General features: G+C 46.5%; 1 protein-coding gene across 3 annotated transcripts in view; it reads left to right on the top strand.

Moving 5' to 3' along the window:
* Nucleotides 1-19,425, top strand: part of ARHGEF3 (Rho guanine nucleotide exchange factor 3) — a 341,554-nt gene that overhangs the window by 36,017 nt on the left and 286,112 nt on the right. For 2 of the 3 annotated variants that reach the window (XM_047777298.1, XM_047777308.1), the window contains exon 2: nt 6,114-6,207. In XM_047777298.1, coding sequence (XP_047633254.1) covers nt 6,140-6,207 — 68 coding nt within the window. In that variant the 5' untranslated portion in view covers nt 6,114-6,139. Of the gene's footprint in view, nt 1-291; nt 313-6,113; nt 6,208-19,425 lie in introns of those variants that run through there. The other variant, XM_047777288.1, reaches the window with a different exon arrangement.

Genomic DNA, 19,425 nt, shown 5'->3' with positions numbered 1-19,425 from the left:
AAGACCAAAAAAGAAAAAAACAAACAAAAGCAAAAATAAAGGCGCACCCTTTGGCCTAAGGGCAGGCAGCATCCCAACCAAACCCTGAAATCTGATCTTCTACTGGGAAGACTGAGATTTGTGATGAGGACCCGAGGGTTGACCTAACCTTCTCTCCTCGTCTCCCCAAAGGTGCTTATGGTAGAAACCATGCAGCCTTTACATATTCAGTGAGAAGTGGAACAGTTCCTGCCACTGGGAGCGTGCTCACCTTGGCCTCTCTGTGTAGTTAAGCCACATGGAGAGCCAACCCCTGAACCTGAAGCCTACCTGGTGAGAACTCTGTTGGAGCATGTGTGATGATGGCCTTAGCTTGCTGCATCCATTTCATCATTGGGGTGTCTTGAAATTGTGTCTAGAAATGTAATACCTGAGTCCTTGAGTCCCCAGTGTACATCTTCCTTTGATAAAGTGACTTAAGGGCTCAGGTAGGTACTGGGATGGGGGTTGCCTCTTGAAGCCTTGTTTTTCTTTGATTTGGGGGTGGCCAGCTCCCCGCCAGGGCCACTTTATTTCTTCAGCTGCGTGGTGATAGCCTCCGAGGTTCTGCAGCAGGTTTGCATCATCATTCATGAAAGTGAACACGTGCAGTTGATTGAATTTGTTCATTTGTTCAGCAGGGGTTGTACTTGGCACCATGCTCACAGTTGGGGCGCCACTGCACCTGGTGCAGGTGGGGAGACACGGGGACATATTGGTGGCATTTGGGTGAGGGGGGAGCAGAGCTGGAGTGCCAGGGAGCACTGAAGGGCCAGGGAAAGCCTGTGGGGATGTGAGTGGTTGAGTTTACAGTGTCTCTCTGAGGGTGGTTGTGGGAACCTCCCTTCCAAATTCTTGTCTCCAACTCCCAGCCCAGACCTCACAATGCCTGGCTTCTAGGTAGGATGGAATAAAAATACAAATAAAAATAGGTAGCAGTAACCACTAGCACTAATCACTAACAAAGTAAACCGTCTTGACTAAACACTCTGTAGATTGTCTCATTTTGCCCAGAGGGATGAGATCCCATCTGTGGCTCCCTGAGGCAGTTGGAGGTGCTGCTCCCCTTGTGACCATATGTCTCTCCATTACCACTTTACCACATTACGCTGTAATGATCAGTGTTTTGTTTGTTTTTTTAACTTTGAGATAATTTTAGTAACCCCCAAATCCATCAACCCTTTTTTATTCTTGTAAAACTGCTAGTGGTACAGTTGTAACTGAAGTCCTGCTTAGCCTCCAGCCAGTCGCATGTCTGTCCTCAGAAGCAGCCCTTTAAAAATTAAGTGTCCTCCATGGTGGCATGGGTGCTCTCATCGAGGGCGAAGCGGCAGTGCCGTGTCAATGTGGCCGAAGAGCTGGCCTCACAGGCAGGTTCTGTAGGGGCTTGAGCCGCTGCCAGCACCGTGGGCCACAGTGTGATGTCTTTGAGACGGCAAGGCTGCCAGTGTCATTATCTCTGGTTCAGTTTATCTCTGGCCATAGCAGCCCTCAGGGATGGTGGCCTTGTTTTCAGTCAAGGCTTCTGGGCCACATTTTTTGGGCTCATGCAGAGGTGAGGTCATCTAGGGCAGGTGGCTTGGGGCACTGTGGTCACAGGCCCAGTTGTCAGTCAGCCTTCAACCCTGACTTTCGTTTTGGCCCTGAGGTTGGTGGACAAAAAAGAAAAAAATGTATCCAGCTCTCTCCCTGTTGTGATAAAAGCCTTTAGGACAAATCCTGACTGTGGTTTACTGATAAATGTTTATAAAGCCCCTGAAAGCCAAGCATGATGCAAAGCAAGGAACTTCTGCAACTCTCTCCAGAGTGTGTGTTGTCTTTTTTTTTTTTTTTGTCTTTTCTAGAGCCGCACTCGCAGCATATGGAGGTTACCAGGCTAGGGGTTTAATCGGAGCTATTGCTGCCAGCCTACACCACAGCCACAGCAACGCCAGATCTGAGCCACGCTGCAACCTACACCACAGCTCACAGCAACACCGGATCCTTAACCCACTGAGCAAGGCCAGGGATCGAACCTGAAACCTCATGGTTCCTAGTTGGATTCGTTTCCACTGCACCATGATGGAAACTCCAAGTCCTGATTTCTGTTCTCAAGAGTTTGCAGCCTGTTTGGGGAGATTAGACTGAGGTGCTTGTTACTGTTAGCAATTGATGTATCACAGTAGCAATTAAGTGCAAATGGTGTTGTTTCTATTGCAAGTCCTACAAAAGTTTGGGGCATTCCCAGGGGGCGGCAATGGTGGTGTGTCAGGTGGGTGTGTCCCTAGGCATGGTGAAAGGAGGAGAGACAGGGGAAGGACACATAGCAGGGGTCAGGGGTCCACTCTAAATTTGTCTGGTGGATGATCATTGGCAGGTGGGCGGTGATGAAGAGATCAACTGGGATGTGCCAGAGGTGAAATGACACATGCCCTTGGAATGGAAGTGGAGGAGAGGCAGAGATGCTGTTGCTGCTGCTTTGTCTCCTCTGTCTTCTCCCCCTCCTCCTTTTCTACACCCTTCCTTCTTCTTTAGTTAAAATAGTCATTGTATTTTCATAACTATTGACCTCCAATTGTAGGATACAATGTTGGTAAATTTAGCATGTTTATTGATTTATAGAAAAGAAACAAGTAGTCACCTTATTTTTTTCCTTTTTTTTTTTTTTCCTTTTTATGTCCATACTTGCGGCATATGGAAGTTCCCAGGCTAGGGGTCGAATAAGAGCTGCAGTGCCAGATCTGAGCTGCACCTTTGACCTACACTGCAGCTTGTGGCAATGCCAGATCCTTAACCCACTGAGTGAGGCCACGGATAGAACCTAGCATCCTGGTGGATACTAGTTGGGATCTCAACCTGCTGAGCCACAAGGGGATCCCCAGAGACCTTATTTTTGAGAGGATTATAGAGAACTCTGGTAGAGTTGAAGAAAACCATGGAATAGAAGAGTTGTTTTAAATTCTTTTTTTTTTTTTTGTTATTAAATTCTTAAAGCTTCCTTTTTTTTTTTTTTTTTAAATGGCTGCACCTGAGGCATATGGTTCCCAGGCTAGGGGTTGAATTGGAGCTGCAGCTGACAGCCTATGTGACAGCCGCAGCAACACGGGACCCGAGCCGCATCTGTGGCCCACACCACAGCTCATGGCAATGCTGGATCCTTGACCTACTGAGCTAGGCCAGGGATCGAACTCACATTCTCATGGATAGTTGTCGGATTCTTAACTTGCTGAGCCACAATGGGAACTCTGCCTTTGACAAATCTTAACCCGGTTTTCCAATTCATAGAGCAAGGCAGTGCCTGCCTCCTAGGGCTGATGTGAGAATTTGACGAGATGATCCCTGCCATTGTCTGCATATTGGGCATCCCTCAGTGCTGGGGTTCAGAGCTGCAGGCTGAAGGGTGATGGTTTCTTGATGGCTGTCTGCAGAAAACCTTCTCTAATGCCAGGAGGAAAAACCTAAGACCCTGACCTAGAACTAGCCAGTGAGCCTGCGAAGGGCAGGCTCTGACTTTGTCGCTGCTGGGGAAATGTGACTTTGAGGACAGTCTGCTTTTGGCATCTTTGGGGATGTAGGTGTCAAATTGTCTTTCAGCAGCTACTGAGCTGTGGAAGAGCTTGTTACGCTTAGCAAACTTGGCTTCCAGACGGAGGTAAGGTGGGTCCACACCAGGGTCACAGCTGCAGAAGTGGCTTCTGCTTTCTCCCTTCTCCCTTTGTGGAAGGGATGCAGTGGCACCTCCAGGACTCTGTATTCAAATCCCACTACCCTTTAGTCTCTCCTCCTTCCAGGTTCCACATTTTCCCTCTTGCCTTATTCTGAGTTCCTCCGTAATGCACATGCCTCAGCTGAAGAAGTTAAACTCTGATGGAAGCCAGAGAAGTGGTCCCAGACAGGGATCCAGATGCTAAAAATAGTTCATGGTATGCTCTTTGCAAGCCAGTGTTGGAGCAGTATTGGAGGCTGTGGCTGGGGATTCTCCCCAATACTGATTCTGTCCAATACCTCATGGTGCAGGGGTCCAAGATATCTGGTCCTGCTTTCCTGGCTCTGAACGTTTATCCACAGGGTGCTTTGATCTGGGAGAAGGCCAGACCCACAGTGGAGCAGATGGAGGAGGATGGGTGGGAGATTCGGCCAAGCAGCCCTGTGATGCTCAGTGGTCAAAACAGCTGACCAGCGGAGCTGGGCTGCAAAGACTGTTCCAGCGTGGAAGGTCATGGGTGTCAAAACTATCCTGAACACAGACAAACAAACCAAAAAACTATCCTGAACCCCCTTTGGCCTGGGAGGCTCAGGGTTTGAGACCAAAATATTATCCCTCAATATGGTCTGCACAGCCAGTTCTAGTGGTGAAACTGACAGCTGTTTCTTTGGTTACAAATGAAGTAGCTGATTCATGTTTGGGGTCACGATGTAGAAAGAGAATCTATCTTTTAATGCTGAAGCCACACCCTGAGTGGTCAGAAATGCAGTACCTGAGGCTGGAGAGTGAACCTCTGAGTTGTATCTCAGACTCACCCTGGGGCAGATGCTCAGGAGTGGAATTATGGGTGGAATCTTCTACCGTGGGGATAGTTGCCCTCGAGCGCTGTCTCTCTGGCTCTATCCCTGTGTCTCTTAGTCTCTCTCGCTCCTAAGCTTAGACTTGAATCCTTAAGGGTGGTATTGTATACATTAGGGTAGCATTTACATATGAATATTCATTTTGTGAAGTGACGCTCACAACTCAGCGTCCCTAATTTCATGCCAGGTGCTCTGCTCTCAAGAGGCTTCACACTGGAAGAGATTACAAGCTTATGAACATCCCTCCATCCATCAAATGCGGATTGAGCCTCTACTTGAAACTGCATGTGAAAGTACCAAAATTGTGACCCAAAACAATTTGGCTTTCCCTGTCCCCTCGGACACAGCATGTACCAAGTTCCAAATAACCAAACCCACCCTCAGAAGGGTCCTAATGAGAATATGTAGTGATTAGTGTCAACTCATTGAGAGTTAAGCAGACATAAAAATAAGACCTAGTAGGGAGTTCCCGTCGTGGCGCAGTGGTTAACGAATCCGACTAGGAGCCATGAGGTTGCGGGTTCGGTCCCTGGCCTTGCTCAGTGGGTTGACGATCCGGCATTGCCGTGAGCTGTGGTGTAGGTTGCAGACACGGCTCGGATCCCACGTTGCTGTGGCTCTGGCATAGGCCGGTGGCTACAGCTCCGATTCAACCCCTAGCCTGGGAACCTCCATATGCCGCAGGAGCAGCCCAAGAAATAGCAACAACAACAACAAAGACAAAAGACAAAAGAAAAAAAAAATAAAAAAAATAAGATCTAGTAAAACTTAGAACTTTAGAGGGGTGCAAAATTCCTCGTGGTGCAGAGGAAACGAATCTGACTAGGAACCATGAGGTTGCAGGTTCGATCCCTAGCCTCGCTCAGTGGGATAAGGATCCCATGTTGCCATGAGCTGTGGTGTAGGTCACAGACGTGGCTCGGATCTGGTGTTGTGGTGGCTCTGGCGTAGGCCAGTAGCTCTGATTTGACCCCTAGCCTGGGAACCTTCCATATGCAGCAGGTGCGGCCCTAAAAAGACAAAACCCAAAAACAAAACAAAACAAACAAAAAAAAACCTTAGAGTTTTATTCAACTTAAAATGGCTTCAAAGGACAAAGAAATTCTTCTCTAAGGTTGTAGTTCCAAGGAGCAAGGAGAAAGGGTGTCTGTGCCCTAGGCAGTCAGTCATAGGCCCAGGTGACTCCTCTCTTGTTGCTCTGTTACTTCTAAGCATTTTGTCATCATCTGCATGTTCAGAGCTGAGTTCCAGCTGGAGGGAAGGATAGACAAGGCATACCCATGTCCAAGACCTGAATGGAGAAGCAGAACATATCACTTCCTCTCACATTCCACTGGGAACTCAGATACCTGGCTACACCTAGCTGCAAGGATGCCTGTAAAATGGAGTCCCTGATAAAACTCCAATAATCCGTAAACTAAGGGAAAATGGACTTTGCTGGACACTGGACAGCCTTTGACCTATTCCCTTTGTATATAGTTAATGCATTTCTTTGTGTTTCTAACATAAATGTACCCAGGTTATAAATGTTGCTTATTTTGCTTTTTCAGGAAGAAGACCTGGGTCTTGCCACACCATGTCTATGGACAGTTCCAGAGTAATGAATCAGTGTGTCTTTAGAGGAATGGAAGAAAACAAGGAAAGGTGAAAATATCTTTAAAAATTAAAATTACAAAAATTCCTACATGCAAGAATTAAATGCAATGCAGAACTTCTTATAAGTCAGTGAAGTCCATCAAGACGTTGGGGATAGCAACATTTCATGTGTCCCCTTTTCATATCTTGAATTTTATCATCAGAGGGGGGATAACCCTTGTCAAGCATGAGGGAATTTTTCCAAGATTTAGAAAGAAGAATTGGTATAAATAGAAATGATGTGGTATAGAATTAAATATCTGATTCTAAAAACTAAGCACTTGTTCCATGAAAACTGTGAAATCATGCTCAGATGTGTTATGCCTACATTTGTGGGTGCCCAAACCCCCAAGAGGAGGTAAAGGCAGACCCTTAGCTCTTGGCAGCTGCATCTTCTCTGGAAGTCATCCACTCTTCCTCTTCCTTCCACCTCCTCTTTTTAGTTTCTTAAAAATAAATGTATTGGGAGTTCCTTTGTGGCTCGGCAGGTTAAGGATCTGGCAGTGTCATTGCCATGGCTCTGGTTACTGCTGTAGTGTGGTTTCGATCCCTGGCCCAGGAACTCCCACATGCCATGGATGTGGCCTAAATAAATAAATAAATAAATACACTTAAAAATTTTAAAGTATTAATTTAACACCCAAGAAATTCATGGGTATGTTTTCCTAGTTAAAAATAAGAGCAGAGTCCACTTTGGCCCCCCAGTTTCACTACCAGCCCCTACTCCTCTTATACCTTTTCCAGAAAGAGTCCACTGTGATCTACTTTGTGCGTTTCCTTCCAGGGCTTTTTCTAGGTGTCTGTATACATATAAAAAAAGAGGGAGTTCCCGTTGTGGCTCAGCGGAAACAAATCTGACTAGCGTCCATGAGGACACAGGTTCGATCCCGGGCCTTGCTCAGTGGGTTTAGGATCCCCTGTTGCCGTGAACTGTAGTGTAGGTTGAAGATGTGGCTCAGATCCCGCATTGCTGTGGCTGTGGTGTAGGCCAGCAGCTGTAGCTCCGATTCAGCCCCTACCCTGGGAACTTCCATATGCTGTGGGTGCGGCCCTAGAAAAGACAGAAAAAAAAAGAGTCATTCTTTGCTTTATTCTCTCTCTTTTTTTTTTTTTTTGTCTTTTTGCTATTTCTTTGGGCTGCTCCCACAGCATATGGAGGTTCCCAGGCTAAGGGTCTAATCGGAGCTGTAGCCGCCGGCCTACGCCAGAGCCACAGCAACGCGGGATCCGAGGCGCATCTGCAACCTACACCACAGCTCACGGCCACGCCAGATCGTTAACCCACTGAGCAAGGGCAGGGACCGAACCCGCAACCTCATGGTTCCTAGTCAGATTCGTTAACCACTGCGCCACGACGGGAACTCCTCTTTTTCTTTATTTCTGTTCTTTAAGTATGGTCTGCCATACTATGCTTGGTGGTCTATTATGTAACCTTTTTAAAAAATTCAATAAGATGTCTTAAAATGTTTTCAAGACAGTGCATGTGATTTTACCTTGTTTTGCCACAGAGTGTTGTATTTGTGGCCTGAGAATCTCACTGTTTATCGAACTATTTTCCTGTTGGTGGTGGGCAGATGGGTTCAGTTTTTTGCCCTTAGAGCAGTGCCGTGATGCACTTTCTGGGTTTATGCCCCAGGCACATGGGCAGATTGTTCTCTTAGCTGGTAACTGAGGAACGACGTTGTCAGGCCACCCTGTGCTTGCATTTAAGATCTTAATAAATATTGCTGAATCATTCTCTAAAGAGCACCACTTATCAACAGGATACTAGATTTCCTTTCTGCCCGCCTCCTGCTATACCTCAGCTCTTCATACTCTTACATTTTTGCCAATCTTTTGGGTCAACAGTGGTATCTCTCTGTGGTTGTAATTTCCTCCCCCTTCTCTTTACTCTGGGGAAGTTCATCTTCTCAGGTCTCTCTGGTCCCCAGTGGCCCTGGTGAGCCTCCCAGGGACCCAGTGACTAGCCTGAGGCCCAGAGCACCTGGGCAGTGCTGGTCTTCTCCAAAGTGGGCATCTCTTCATTTCTCTCCTGAAGATTATCCACGTTTGCTCTTCAGGAGCACTCATACCAGGATCACCGGCTTCTCTTTGGATCTCAAAGGGGCGGGTGGAGAGGGTTGGATTCCCCTACTTCAGGTGGTTTCATCACCACCATCATCAGCAGCAGCAACCTGAGTATTTCCTATGTGTCAGGCTCTGTGTGGATCACTTGGCTTCCTCATCTCACCTGATTCTCACCATGGCCCTATAAGCTAGGGAGTTGGGTTTTTTATCCCTATTTCATAAAGAAAACTAACAAAAACTGCCTTGCCGTGGAGCCTCTGCTCCTACCCTTTGCTCTCATGTTGAGTGACGGACCCATGTTTGCTGAGTGGCGAGTTCTCCTCTGGTCAAAGCTTTGGAGCCATCAAGCCCTTGTTTGCTGTGGCCTTGGCCACACTAAGGTGTTCTTGGCGTCCTGGTCTTCCCAGAGGAGAGCGTGGAGTTGAGAGTGGTGGTTCGGGTTTTGTCTGCCTCCAGGATGTGAACACGGGCCTTTGCATTTCACCAGCTCCCCTGTTCTGGTGTATGGTTGGGGTGGCAGTCTCACCCGTGTCCATGCACAGTACTTCTCTGGAAAGGGGCTTTCACAGTGAGCATATTTGTCACGAGGAGTAAATTTGCTTTATTAGGATAAATATGCCCACTGAGCTGTGGCTAGAGAGGAAGTTCTTCACTTGCCTCAGAAACCTGATCAGTCACCTTTACCCTAGAACCATTCTTTTTCTTTTTTGTCTTTTGTCTTTTTCTTTTGTCTTTTTAGGGCCATACCTGTGGCATATGGAAGTTCCCAGGCTAGGGGTCAAATCGGAGCTACAGCTGCCGTCCTACAGCACAGCCACAGCAATGCAGATCCAAGTCACATCTGCGACCTACACCACAGCTCACGGCAACGCCGGATCATTAACCCACTGAGCGAGGCCAGGGATCGAACCCTCAACCTCATGGTTCCTAGTCGGATTCGTTTCCACTGAGCCATGACGGGAAATCCAAGCCCCGTTCTAAAAGCAGGCCAAGTGCAGTATCAAAGGCCTTCCTGAGCCCCACCCCTGCCCCCCCATTATGTTTCAGAGATATAAACATAGAAAGCTGGCAGAGGTCCTAGGCTTGCTGTGTGAGTTCTTTTTTCTCCATCATGACAGTGTGAAGCAGTCAGGCCTAGAGTGAGGAAACGATTGCTTGCACATGGAGACAAACCTCAGTCTCAGCCTCCAGGGACTGGCTCTGGCTCTTAGCACAGCATCACAGCTACTTCTTGTGTGATTATTAGGACACCGACCAGTACTTGTGACAAAAATTGAGCTTATTAAAATAGCAGATAATGCCTTGAAGGAAACCAGCCCATTGATCCATCCCTTGATTATTCATTCAGTGGAAGTCTATGGAAAACTGTGTGCACCAGCAAGCTGAGTCAGATAAGAATTCTCACGCATTCTCCTGTGGTGCAGCATGTTAAGGATCTGGCATCGTCACTGCAGTGGCTCAGGTCGCTGCTGTGGCTTGGGTTTGATCCCTGACATGGGAACTTTGCCAAAAAAAGAAAGAAAGAAAGAAAAAACAATTCTCAGGAGTTCCTGTGGTGGTGCAACAGGATCAGTAGTGTCTTGGGAGTGCAGGTTCAATCCCTGGCCCAGCACAGTGGATTAAGGATCTGGCATTGCTGCAGCTGCGGCTTAGGTCAGGATTGTGGCTGGGATCTGATCCCTGGCCTGGCAGCTCCATACGCCTCAGGGCAGCCAAAAGTGAAAACAAAACAAAACAAAAAGAATTCTCAGGGAATTCAGAGTCTTGGTGGGAGGTGGGGTGGGCATTTGCCCATGCAATGAGCAGTGGTTAAGTAGAAAACTTTAATTCTTCATTGGTCAGTGGAGATAATAATAGTATCTCCTGCATTGAGTTGTTGGGGCATGTCCCAAGCTAATCATAGTGAAGCACCTGGCATGAAGTAAACACCCAATAAAGGCTTTTCATTTTTGTTTATTTTTATTCCCACAATGAGGAACCTAGAAAGATATTTCTATCAGGAGATTGATAGGGCCAGACCTGTGTTTTAGAAATGATAGTCAATTGACAAGATTTCCTATCCTATATGCCTTTATTTATTTATTTATTTACTTATTTATTTAGTCTTTTTTTTTTTTTTTGCCTTTTCTGTGGCCGCTCCCATGGCATATGGAGGTTTCCAAGCTGGGGGTCCAATGGGAGCTATAGCTGCTGACCTACACCAAAGCTCACAGCAACGCTGGATCATTAACCCACTGAGCAAGGGCAGGGATTGAACCTGCAACCTCATGGTTCCTAGTCGGATTCGTTAACCACTGAACCAAAATGGGAACTTCCATTATCTTTTTAGTATCTACCTGACTGACTGGACTGTGAACTCTGTGGGGCCTGGTCTTGGCTTTTTTGTTTGTTTGTTTGTTTGTTTGTTTTTGGCTTTCCAGGGCCACACACAAAGCATGTGGAGGTTCCCAGGCTAGGGGTAGAATTGGAGCTATCGCCACTGGCCTACACCACAGCCACAGCAATGCCAGATTTGAGCCCATCTGCCACACTGGATCCTTAACCCACTGAGCAAGGCCAGAGAATGAACCTGCATCCTCATGGATACTAGTAGGCTGATTTCCACTGAACTGAGACAGGAATTCCTTGCCTGTTGTGTTCACTATTGTTTACCCAGTGCCCAGCACACAATACATACTCACTAATATTTCTGGATGGATGAGTGTAGGGGTGTGGTAACCATAAAAGGTGAGCCCTCAATCCCTGAGGTGACGTGCTGTAGCAAAGCCTGGCAGTGAGAAGGACAGATGCTCACCTGGGGCCCATCCAGGTTCCCCAGGAGAGGGGCTTCCCTGGAGGCCCTGCCCACAGTCCTCACTCTCTTCTGTGGGAATGTAGTTTTGTTCCTGCGCTTTATGGACATTTTGTGTTTTAACCAAGCGACTTTATTGTGAGGCGACCTAGTCCCACAACATTTATTAGCTGAGCAACCATTAACTGCCACTGTACCTCTAGATGCCAGCTCACAAGATCACAGGTGTTCTAGGAGAGTAAGCCCCTGGGGAGGGCAGTTTTCTGCTGTCATCTTTGATGTTGGGCAGAAAATGTTGTTCCTCCGTGCCTCACTTTCCCCCCTGTGCAGTATGGAGTTAGACAAATGGAATTCCTGATGTTCAAAGAGGAGAATTTTGACGGGAGAAGCCCTTGCTGCCCTTGCAAGTCCTTCCTGTAAATGGACTTGTGATAGTTCCTTGAAATGGATGGATGGTTAGGACTCAGCCCATGCTGGAGAAACAGAAAGTTTTACATTCATTCATTCGTGGGTCAGTCAGCAAACTTCCGTCCTTGCTCAGCAGCCCTAAGCACTTTTGGAAAATATTCAAATAAGGGATTAGGCTTTCCTTGCAGGGTCTTTCACCCTCAGGTTGTAAAATAGGCCTTTTTTTTTTTTTTTTTTTTATGAAAATAAAGATCTTCTCTGGCTTGCCCATTTATTCCAGGGTGATTCAAGCACCCGCTTTGTGTTGGCTCCACTAGACTTTACTGTCCTGGAAGGCGTGGCCTTGTCTGGTGCAGCAACACCCCACTTCTGGCCCAGGGCCCCACACCCTCAAACTGATAATGGCTTTGACGGGCTGAACTGACTAGAAAGCAGTAATTTTTGGATGGCATCATGAAGGACAATATCTGAAATTGAGGGTTGCCCCAGGCTGTGTTCTGTTTTCACACTCCAGGAGCTGGCTGCCTAGAGTCCTGCCTTGGGTTAGTTTCACCGCCTGTTAGTTGTTCTCTTCCTGATCCGCTTATCAGCTTCCATCTGGTTCTTTAGGCAGGAGCTGTTTCAGTCACTGATTTTTATGAGCTCTTTGTTCACTGCCCCAAGGGTTCTGTGGGACCTGCTATGCTTCTTACCCCTCCCAAAGTTCAGCCCTGACCTTTGTTCGTCTCTCAGAGACTGGAGACCAACAAAAGGGAGAGTCACCTGTCCTGACCTGAGGCTCTAGCCTTAACTCTCAGACTCACTAACCCTGTGACCTTGTGCAAGGCACTTCACCTCTCCAGGGTGTCTTCTTGGAGATGCTGCAGCATTTCCCACAGTCTGCTCCTCAGAACATGGTTTCCTCCAAACACTAATAGGCACTGCAGGGGAAAAATGGGGCCTGTTGTCAAGCTAGTTGGGCATTGCTGGCTTAAGCATTGTCAAATGTGGCTTTCCTTGGAGTTACCTGGTGGTCTAATGGGTTAAATCCTGCCGTGGCATGGGTTCAATCCCTGGCTTGGGAACTTCTCAATGCTGTTGGCACAGCTGGGGAAATAAATGTGGCTTTTCTCATAGGATCCAATAGAGCCTGTGAAAGGTCAGTGTGCACAGAGAGGTCTCTCAAGAAGGATTGAATGTGCAGCCCCCTGACCGCCACATCTGCTGTTGCACAGGTCACACCAGGGACGTGCTGCAGATCTTGAAGTTTCCTCCCACTGCCGCAGTGATGTGCCTGGGACAGAAGCAAAGTAACCAAAGACAGAGATGTGGGATTTTGGAATGCTTTAGCTCCCCCCACCCCCCTGGCCACTGGAAACTTTACTGTATTATTGTAGGCAAAAGACAGAAGAGGATTTCTAGTCCCTGTCATAAGCATACTGGTGAGTGAGTGGAGAACAAGTGGGAAGGTCAAATATCGTCATAAAGGTTTTCATTCAGGCGGAAACTCTTGTGTAAAGAACCCTGGACTGCAAGTTGAAGAACCACTGCAATTTCTGCCTCTTCTTCTGGCTGTGTGACTTTGGGTGTGTCTCTTCTCTCTCATATCTCTCATTGGCTTAAAATAGGGATTGGTTGATTGATGATTTCCCGTTCAATCCTAAAACTTTAGGTATATTGTTTAAAACAACTGTAAGCCTCCTGAGGATGGATGTGGTCTGTCTCTCCTTCTTGACCCCTCAGGGCAATGCCTGGGACAAATATTTGTTGAATAAATGTGAAAACAGAATAGGCTTCTTATTACATTCATTGGCATAATCCCAGAGACAGCTTACTATTAAATGATTGCTAAAGTAATTGAATGAGTACATAAAATCTTCCTCAAGACACATGAAGATGCTGTGCAGGAGATGTTATTATACAGATGAGAAACTGACACTTTGAGAGGCCAAGGACCAGGTGGTGATCCTATAGCAGGAATGGAAGAGCCCAGACCCAGACCCAGCCTCCTGAGCCTCAACTTCTGCTTTGCTGTGTATGTGTGTGTGTGTGTGTGTTTTTTTTCTCCTCACTAAAACATCTTTATCTGTCCATGGGCTGGCCAAAGGCATTAATTAGGATAGCATCTTGAAAGATTTGCTGTGAAGCTAATGAAAAAGCTCTTCAGTTCTCCAGGGAGCCTAGCTAATCCTCTACACAGCAAATTATAGTAATATCTGTCAATTGTGGGCATCTCCTAAGGGACTTTTTATATGCGCTGGCTACAAACATCCCAGCAACTAAGCAGAATACACCTTGTTTGTCTCCATTTTGCAGCCGAGGAAACAGTGTTAAGTATCTGCCGCAATGGCACGGGTAATTTTGTGCTCAAACTTAAACCTGTGTCTTTGATGCTTTGAAGGGAGAAAGCCCCTGGCCTTCTCACCATTCCCCCCACCCCCACCCCCGCCCCGGTTCATACTGGGTGGGGCACTTGTCTGACCTTGTCTCTGCAGCTGGGAGCTCAGAGCCCCCCTGCAGAATGGGGTGGAGCTGCTGTGGCTGCCACAGGGGTGGGGCTGGGCTTCAGCCAAGGTGCAGAGGGTGGATATTCTAGTTTCGTTGGAGCCCATCAGCATGTTCCTAATTCCAGGCAGTCTGCTTCTCATAGGGAGGCCCTAGTGACAGGAGGAACTGCCAGGAGGGTGTTAGGAGAAGTGGTGAAGATCCCGACCCAGTTTTCAAAGTTTTCCAAGTCTAGTTTGCCTTCTATGAAGCTGGATAACAGTGGTACTTACGTCATAAAGTTGATGCGAAGGTGCAGTGTGGTAAGAAGCCCCTAGCTTGTGGTCATCAGGAACCTAACACCTAGCACATGGCATTAGGCTGTTATCAGCCTATAAATTGTTCTTCCACCAGCTGCAGAACTGGGGAGGAGCTAGCAGAACACATGCTCTCCACTTTTCTATAGCAGTTTTTTTTTTTTTTTTTTTGTCCCTTTAGGGCCACACTTGTGGCATATGGAAGTTCCCAGGCTAAGGGGTCGAATCAGAGTTGCAGCCGCTGGCCTATACCATTGCCACAGCAACGTGGGATCTGAGCTTGTCTGTGACCTATATCACAGCTCACGGCAACGCCAGATCCTTAACCCACTGAGTGAGGCCAGGAATTGAACCTGCATCTTCATAGATATTAGTTGGGTTCATTAACTGCTGAGGCATGACAGGAACTCCTCTAAGGCAGTTCTTATGGTGACCACTTTGGAAAATTCATTCAGCAAGGACTTGAGTGCCTGCCATATGCTCAGCACTCTGTCAGCACGCTGGGGGATGCCATCAGACCTGGATCATGCTTCCTGTCTAGAAGGAGAGGCAAATGCATGTGATAGGAGACAAGAAGGGTTCAGGAAGGACCTTGCAGGGTCTGGCACACAGTGTGCACTTGGGACATGTTTCAAAACACTCAAACTGGGAGTTCCCATCGTGGCATAGTGGTTAAAGAATCTGACTAGGAACCATGAGGTCGCGGGTTCCATCCCTGGCCTTGCTCAGTGGGTTAACGATCCGGCGTTGCCGTGAGCTGTGGTGTAGGTTGCAGATGCACCTCGGATCCCGCGTTGCTGTGGCTCTGGTGTAGGCTGGCAGCTACAGCTCCGATTAGACCCCTAGCCTGGGAACCTACATGTGCCGCGGGAGCGGCCCAAGAAATGGCAAAAAGACAAAAAATAAAATAAAAATAAAAAAATAAAAAAAACAAGACACTCAAACTGGAGGAGACTGGGATGGGCATCACACTTGAGGTGGCACCAGGAAACACAGGACAGGCATCTGGCAGGGGGAGGTCACCCAGCCCTGCTATGGACTGGTAGTGGCATGTGAAAGGCAGCACCTGTCCTGATGCTGAGCCCTGCTGGGTGGAGACCATATGCGTCAGTCTCCCTCTTGGGAATCTGATAGAAAATTCCTGCCAGGCAAGAGCATGACACAGTCCCTGGAGGTAAATTAACCTTTTCAATTCTGAGGGCCAAGAATCAGGCTTGGAGAGCAGCGTGAGGCTGGGGTGGCAGAACCTCCAATTATGGCATCGCTTGCTGGGGCCACAGAGGTTCAGAATTATCAAGATGTATTTATGAAGTACTGGCTTTGTGTGGGGTGTTCTGCTAGGGTGTGGGTGGTGAGAGTCTTGAGACTTTTGTTCCCTAGGTGGAAGAAGAGCCTGGGAACTCCAGTTTAAGCTTTCCCCATGATCATTGCTTGGACTTGAGTGGCATGTGGCTTTTGTCCCATCCCTGTTGTGTGTGCTTTGTGCAGCCCAAGCAGGAGTCAGTGTCTTTTATAAGGATGAGGACTGATTGAGATCCTATTATGCACCAGGCACTGTCCTGCGCTCAGGGATAGATCTGTGACTGGCACAGGCAGTGCCCGATAATCTGACAGGGTCTCTACCTTAGAGGGGCTCAGATTTTACCAGGGCAGGAACTAAAACAAGAAGCAAAACGAGTGACCAAGAGGAGCTCTGAATGGGTGGGAGGGAGGCCTGGGGTCTAGTCTTGGTTTGGGACTAGGATTAAGGGAAGGATGAGGGCAAATTGGCTACTGCAGGGGGTGGGGCTGGGGGCTCAGATGTGTAATCTACCTGTTTCCATGGTGTAAATACTGCCACCATGACTTGCTTCAACCCACTAATGCAAAGGCACTGAGCCATGCACCGGCGGCCCTCCCCAGTGTGAGCTGGCTTCAGCATACCCCCCACTTAGGGTTCGGATCTAGCCACCCCTCTGAGTGTTGTTTCCTGATCTCTGAAGTGAGTAGGTGGGACCAGACAACAAGAAATTCCTTGGTGAACTGTGTAAATGCAAAATGTAAATGTAAGTGTTGTGTAAATGTAAAATGGTGATGATTTCTCATAGCACTGAAGTGTTATGACCAACACTGTCTTCTAACCCGTCTACTTAGGACCCATGGTCAAGAGTGGGATGTGATGTTTTGAGCTGTTTAAACCCCACCCTCCTCTTTTTAAAACTGCTTTAAGAAAATCCACATCTTTGATTTCAAAAAATAACAAATTACTTGTAGAAACCTAAGAAACTATAAGCAATTGAAAGAAGAAAACAGAGTTACTTTGGTCTTTTGAATAGAATCATGAGTGTGATCTTTTATTTATTTTTTATTTTTTTAATTAAATTTAATATTCTTTACTTTTTTTTTTCTTTTCTTTTTTTTTTTAAGGGCCGCACCCGTGGCACATGGAGGTTCCCAGGCTAGGGGTCAAATTGGAGCTACAGTTGCTGGCCTACACCACAGCCATAGCAACTTGGAATCTGAGCCATGCCTGTGACCTACACCACAGCTCATGGCAACGCTGAATCCTTAACCCACTGAGTGAGGCCAGGGATTGAACCTACAACCTCATGGTTCCTAGTCGGATTTGTTTCCACTGTGCCACGATGGGAACTCCAGGTGTGATCTTCTATTGTTGTTAAATGTGACCTAGACCTATACCATTGTGTAAAATTTAAGGTGTATACATGTTACTTTGATACATTTATGTATTATGATGCGGTTGCCATTGTAATGATATTTATCACATTATATACTTGTGGTACAATACTCTTATCTATATGGTAGTCCCCCGTTATCTGTGGGGTGATACATTCCAAGACTTCTGGTATCTGCCTGAGAAACCTCAGAGAGTACCAGGTCCTATGTATGATTGGTTTTTTTTTTCCAATTCCTACATACTGATGATGAAGTTTCATTTACAAATTAGGCAGAGTAAGAGAATATCTCAATTGTCGAAATCATCTCTCTTGTGCTTTCGGGCTACTGTTACATAAAATAAGAATTACTTGCACACAAGCGCTGCGCTACCCTGGCGGCCAATCTGGTAATGGAGAAGGCTCCTAAGTGACTAGTGGGCGGGTGGTGTACCCAGTATATGTGTGCTGGACAAAGGGATGGTGCACATCCCAGGTGAATTTCTTCGTGTTACCCAGAATGGCCCACACTTTAAAACTTATCAGGGAGTTCCCTTCCCGGCTCACTGGAAATGAATCTGACCAGTATCCATGACCAGTATCACTCAGTGGGTCGGGGATCCGGTGTTGCTGTGAGCTGTGGTGTAGGTTGCAGACATGGCTCAGATCTGACATTGCTGTGGCTGTGGTGTAGGTCAGCAGCAGCTGCAGCTCTGATTCGACCCCTACCCTGGGAAGCTCCATATGCTATAGGTGAGACCCTAAAAAATAAAAAGACAAAAAAAAACTTATCAGTTTTTTATTTCTCAAATTTTCCATTTAATATTGTTGGACCAAGGTTGACTGTGGATAAGTTTAACCACAGAAAGCAAAATGAGGAATCAGGGGGACTACTGTATTCAGTATACGATATGCCAGGTCTCTGTGCTTATTTAGTGCTCACTGGGTGTGATCTTACTGCTCCTTAGACCCTCACTTGCATTTGGTCGGTGAGGAAACTGCCCAAGAGGTGATACGCCTGGAGGTTGCACAGCGAGTTAGGAGCAGAGGTGGAATGAGAGCCTAGACCTATAACATTATGTAAAATTTAAGGTGTATACGTGTTACTTCATTGCCTTATATATTGTGATGTGGTTGCCATATCCTGGAGCCATGAATGAAGGCCAAGTCAAAGCCCAATTGTGTTTTGGCAGGTTGTCCTCATGTTTATAGGACTGAGGGTTTTGGGTTTTTTTCCTCCTATCTATAAATTTGAGCAAGTGAGAACAATTCCTCCCTTTCCCTGATTTCCCTCCTTGCTTTGCTTCCTGCCCCCTTACCCCCAGGACACTGCAGTACCTACGTACTGTTAGGATTTTTCCATGTTAACTCATTTTCTCTCCCACCCTCCTCCCCAGTTATGCTGTTGTTTCAGTTTTGGTGGTTTGTGGTTTTTTTGCCAGGTCTTGTTTTATAATCATAGTATAGTAGTTTTATGATACTTCTCACTTGTGTCCATCATTTTTTAGTTACGTTATCTTCCTATGCATTCTTTGTAAGGGGCTGGATGATATCTCATTCATTTAACAAATGCTGATTGAATGGCTGCTGTGTGCCTGGCCCTGTATTGCGAGTGAATGAGCAGGAACGCGACGCTGCCCCTGCCGGTGTGGAGGTTCTAATTAGTGGGAAAGTCAGCCATTAACCTAATCGCATGGACAGAATGTTCTGCTAGGTTACAGTGATGGAGTGGTGGGTGAATTTTAATTATTACCTGTTCTGTACTCCGCAAAGCAAATGAATGGGAGTTTCACCTCTCCAGTAACATCTGGAAACAGTTCCAAGTCTGTGGTGGGGAGGAGTGGCGGGGTTGAGTATTCCAGGCCAAAGGCATGTTTTTCGTGTTGTGAAAAGTGAGAACAAAAGTATTATAAAACTATTAGTATTGCAAAGAAAATGTTGGGCTTGTGAGGCATAGGTCACAGATGAAGCTCAGATCTGGCATTGGCGTAGGACAGCAGCTACAGCTCTAATTAGACCCCTGGCCTTGGAAATTCCATATGCAGAAAGTACGTCCCAAAAAAGAAAAAAAAAGGTTATTGGGCTTGTGGATAGTAGGCATATTTTAAGTTCTGAACCAATCAGAGCTCTAAACACGTGTTAAAGGCCCAACACTCCTTTCTTTGTGTTCTTTATCTTTTTAATTATAATAATGTATTATCAACAGAACTGTTTTTCTACCCACCTGTATATTTAGAAAATTTGCAAATCTCCAGAAAATTTAACAGATTTTTTTTCTTTTACCTAGATTTTATGTGAACATTTTCTCTCACTATTCTGTGTGTGTGTGTGTGTGTGTGTGTGTACACATATACTTTTTTTTTCTAAACCATTTGGAAACCATTGCATATATTTTGACACTTTACCTCTAAATGCCTTGGCCTATAACTCCTAAAAATAGGGACAGTCTTCTCTATATTCACCTACTGTCACCCACTCCTGCAAATTACCAGTAATTTTATATTGTCTTCTAATATCCACTCCATAT

Source organism: Phacochoerus africanus, chromosome 1, assembly GCF_016906955.1.
Source record: "Phacochoerus africanus isolate WHEZ1 chromosome 1, ROS_Pafr_v1, whole genome shotgun sequence".
NCBI lineage: Eukaryota > Metazoa > Chordata > Mammalia > Artiodactyla > Suidae > Phacochoerus > Phacochoerus africanus.
The sequence above is the reverse complement of the archived record's forward strand: the minus strand, read 5'-3'. Positions and strand labels throughout refer to the sequence as shown.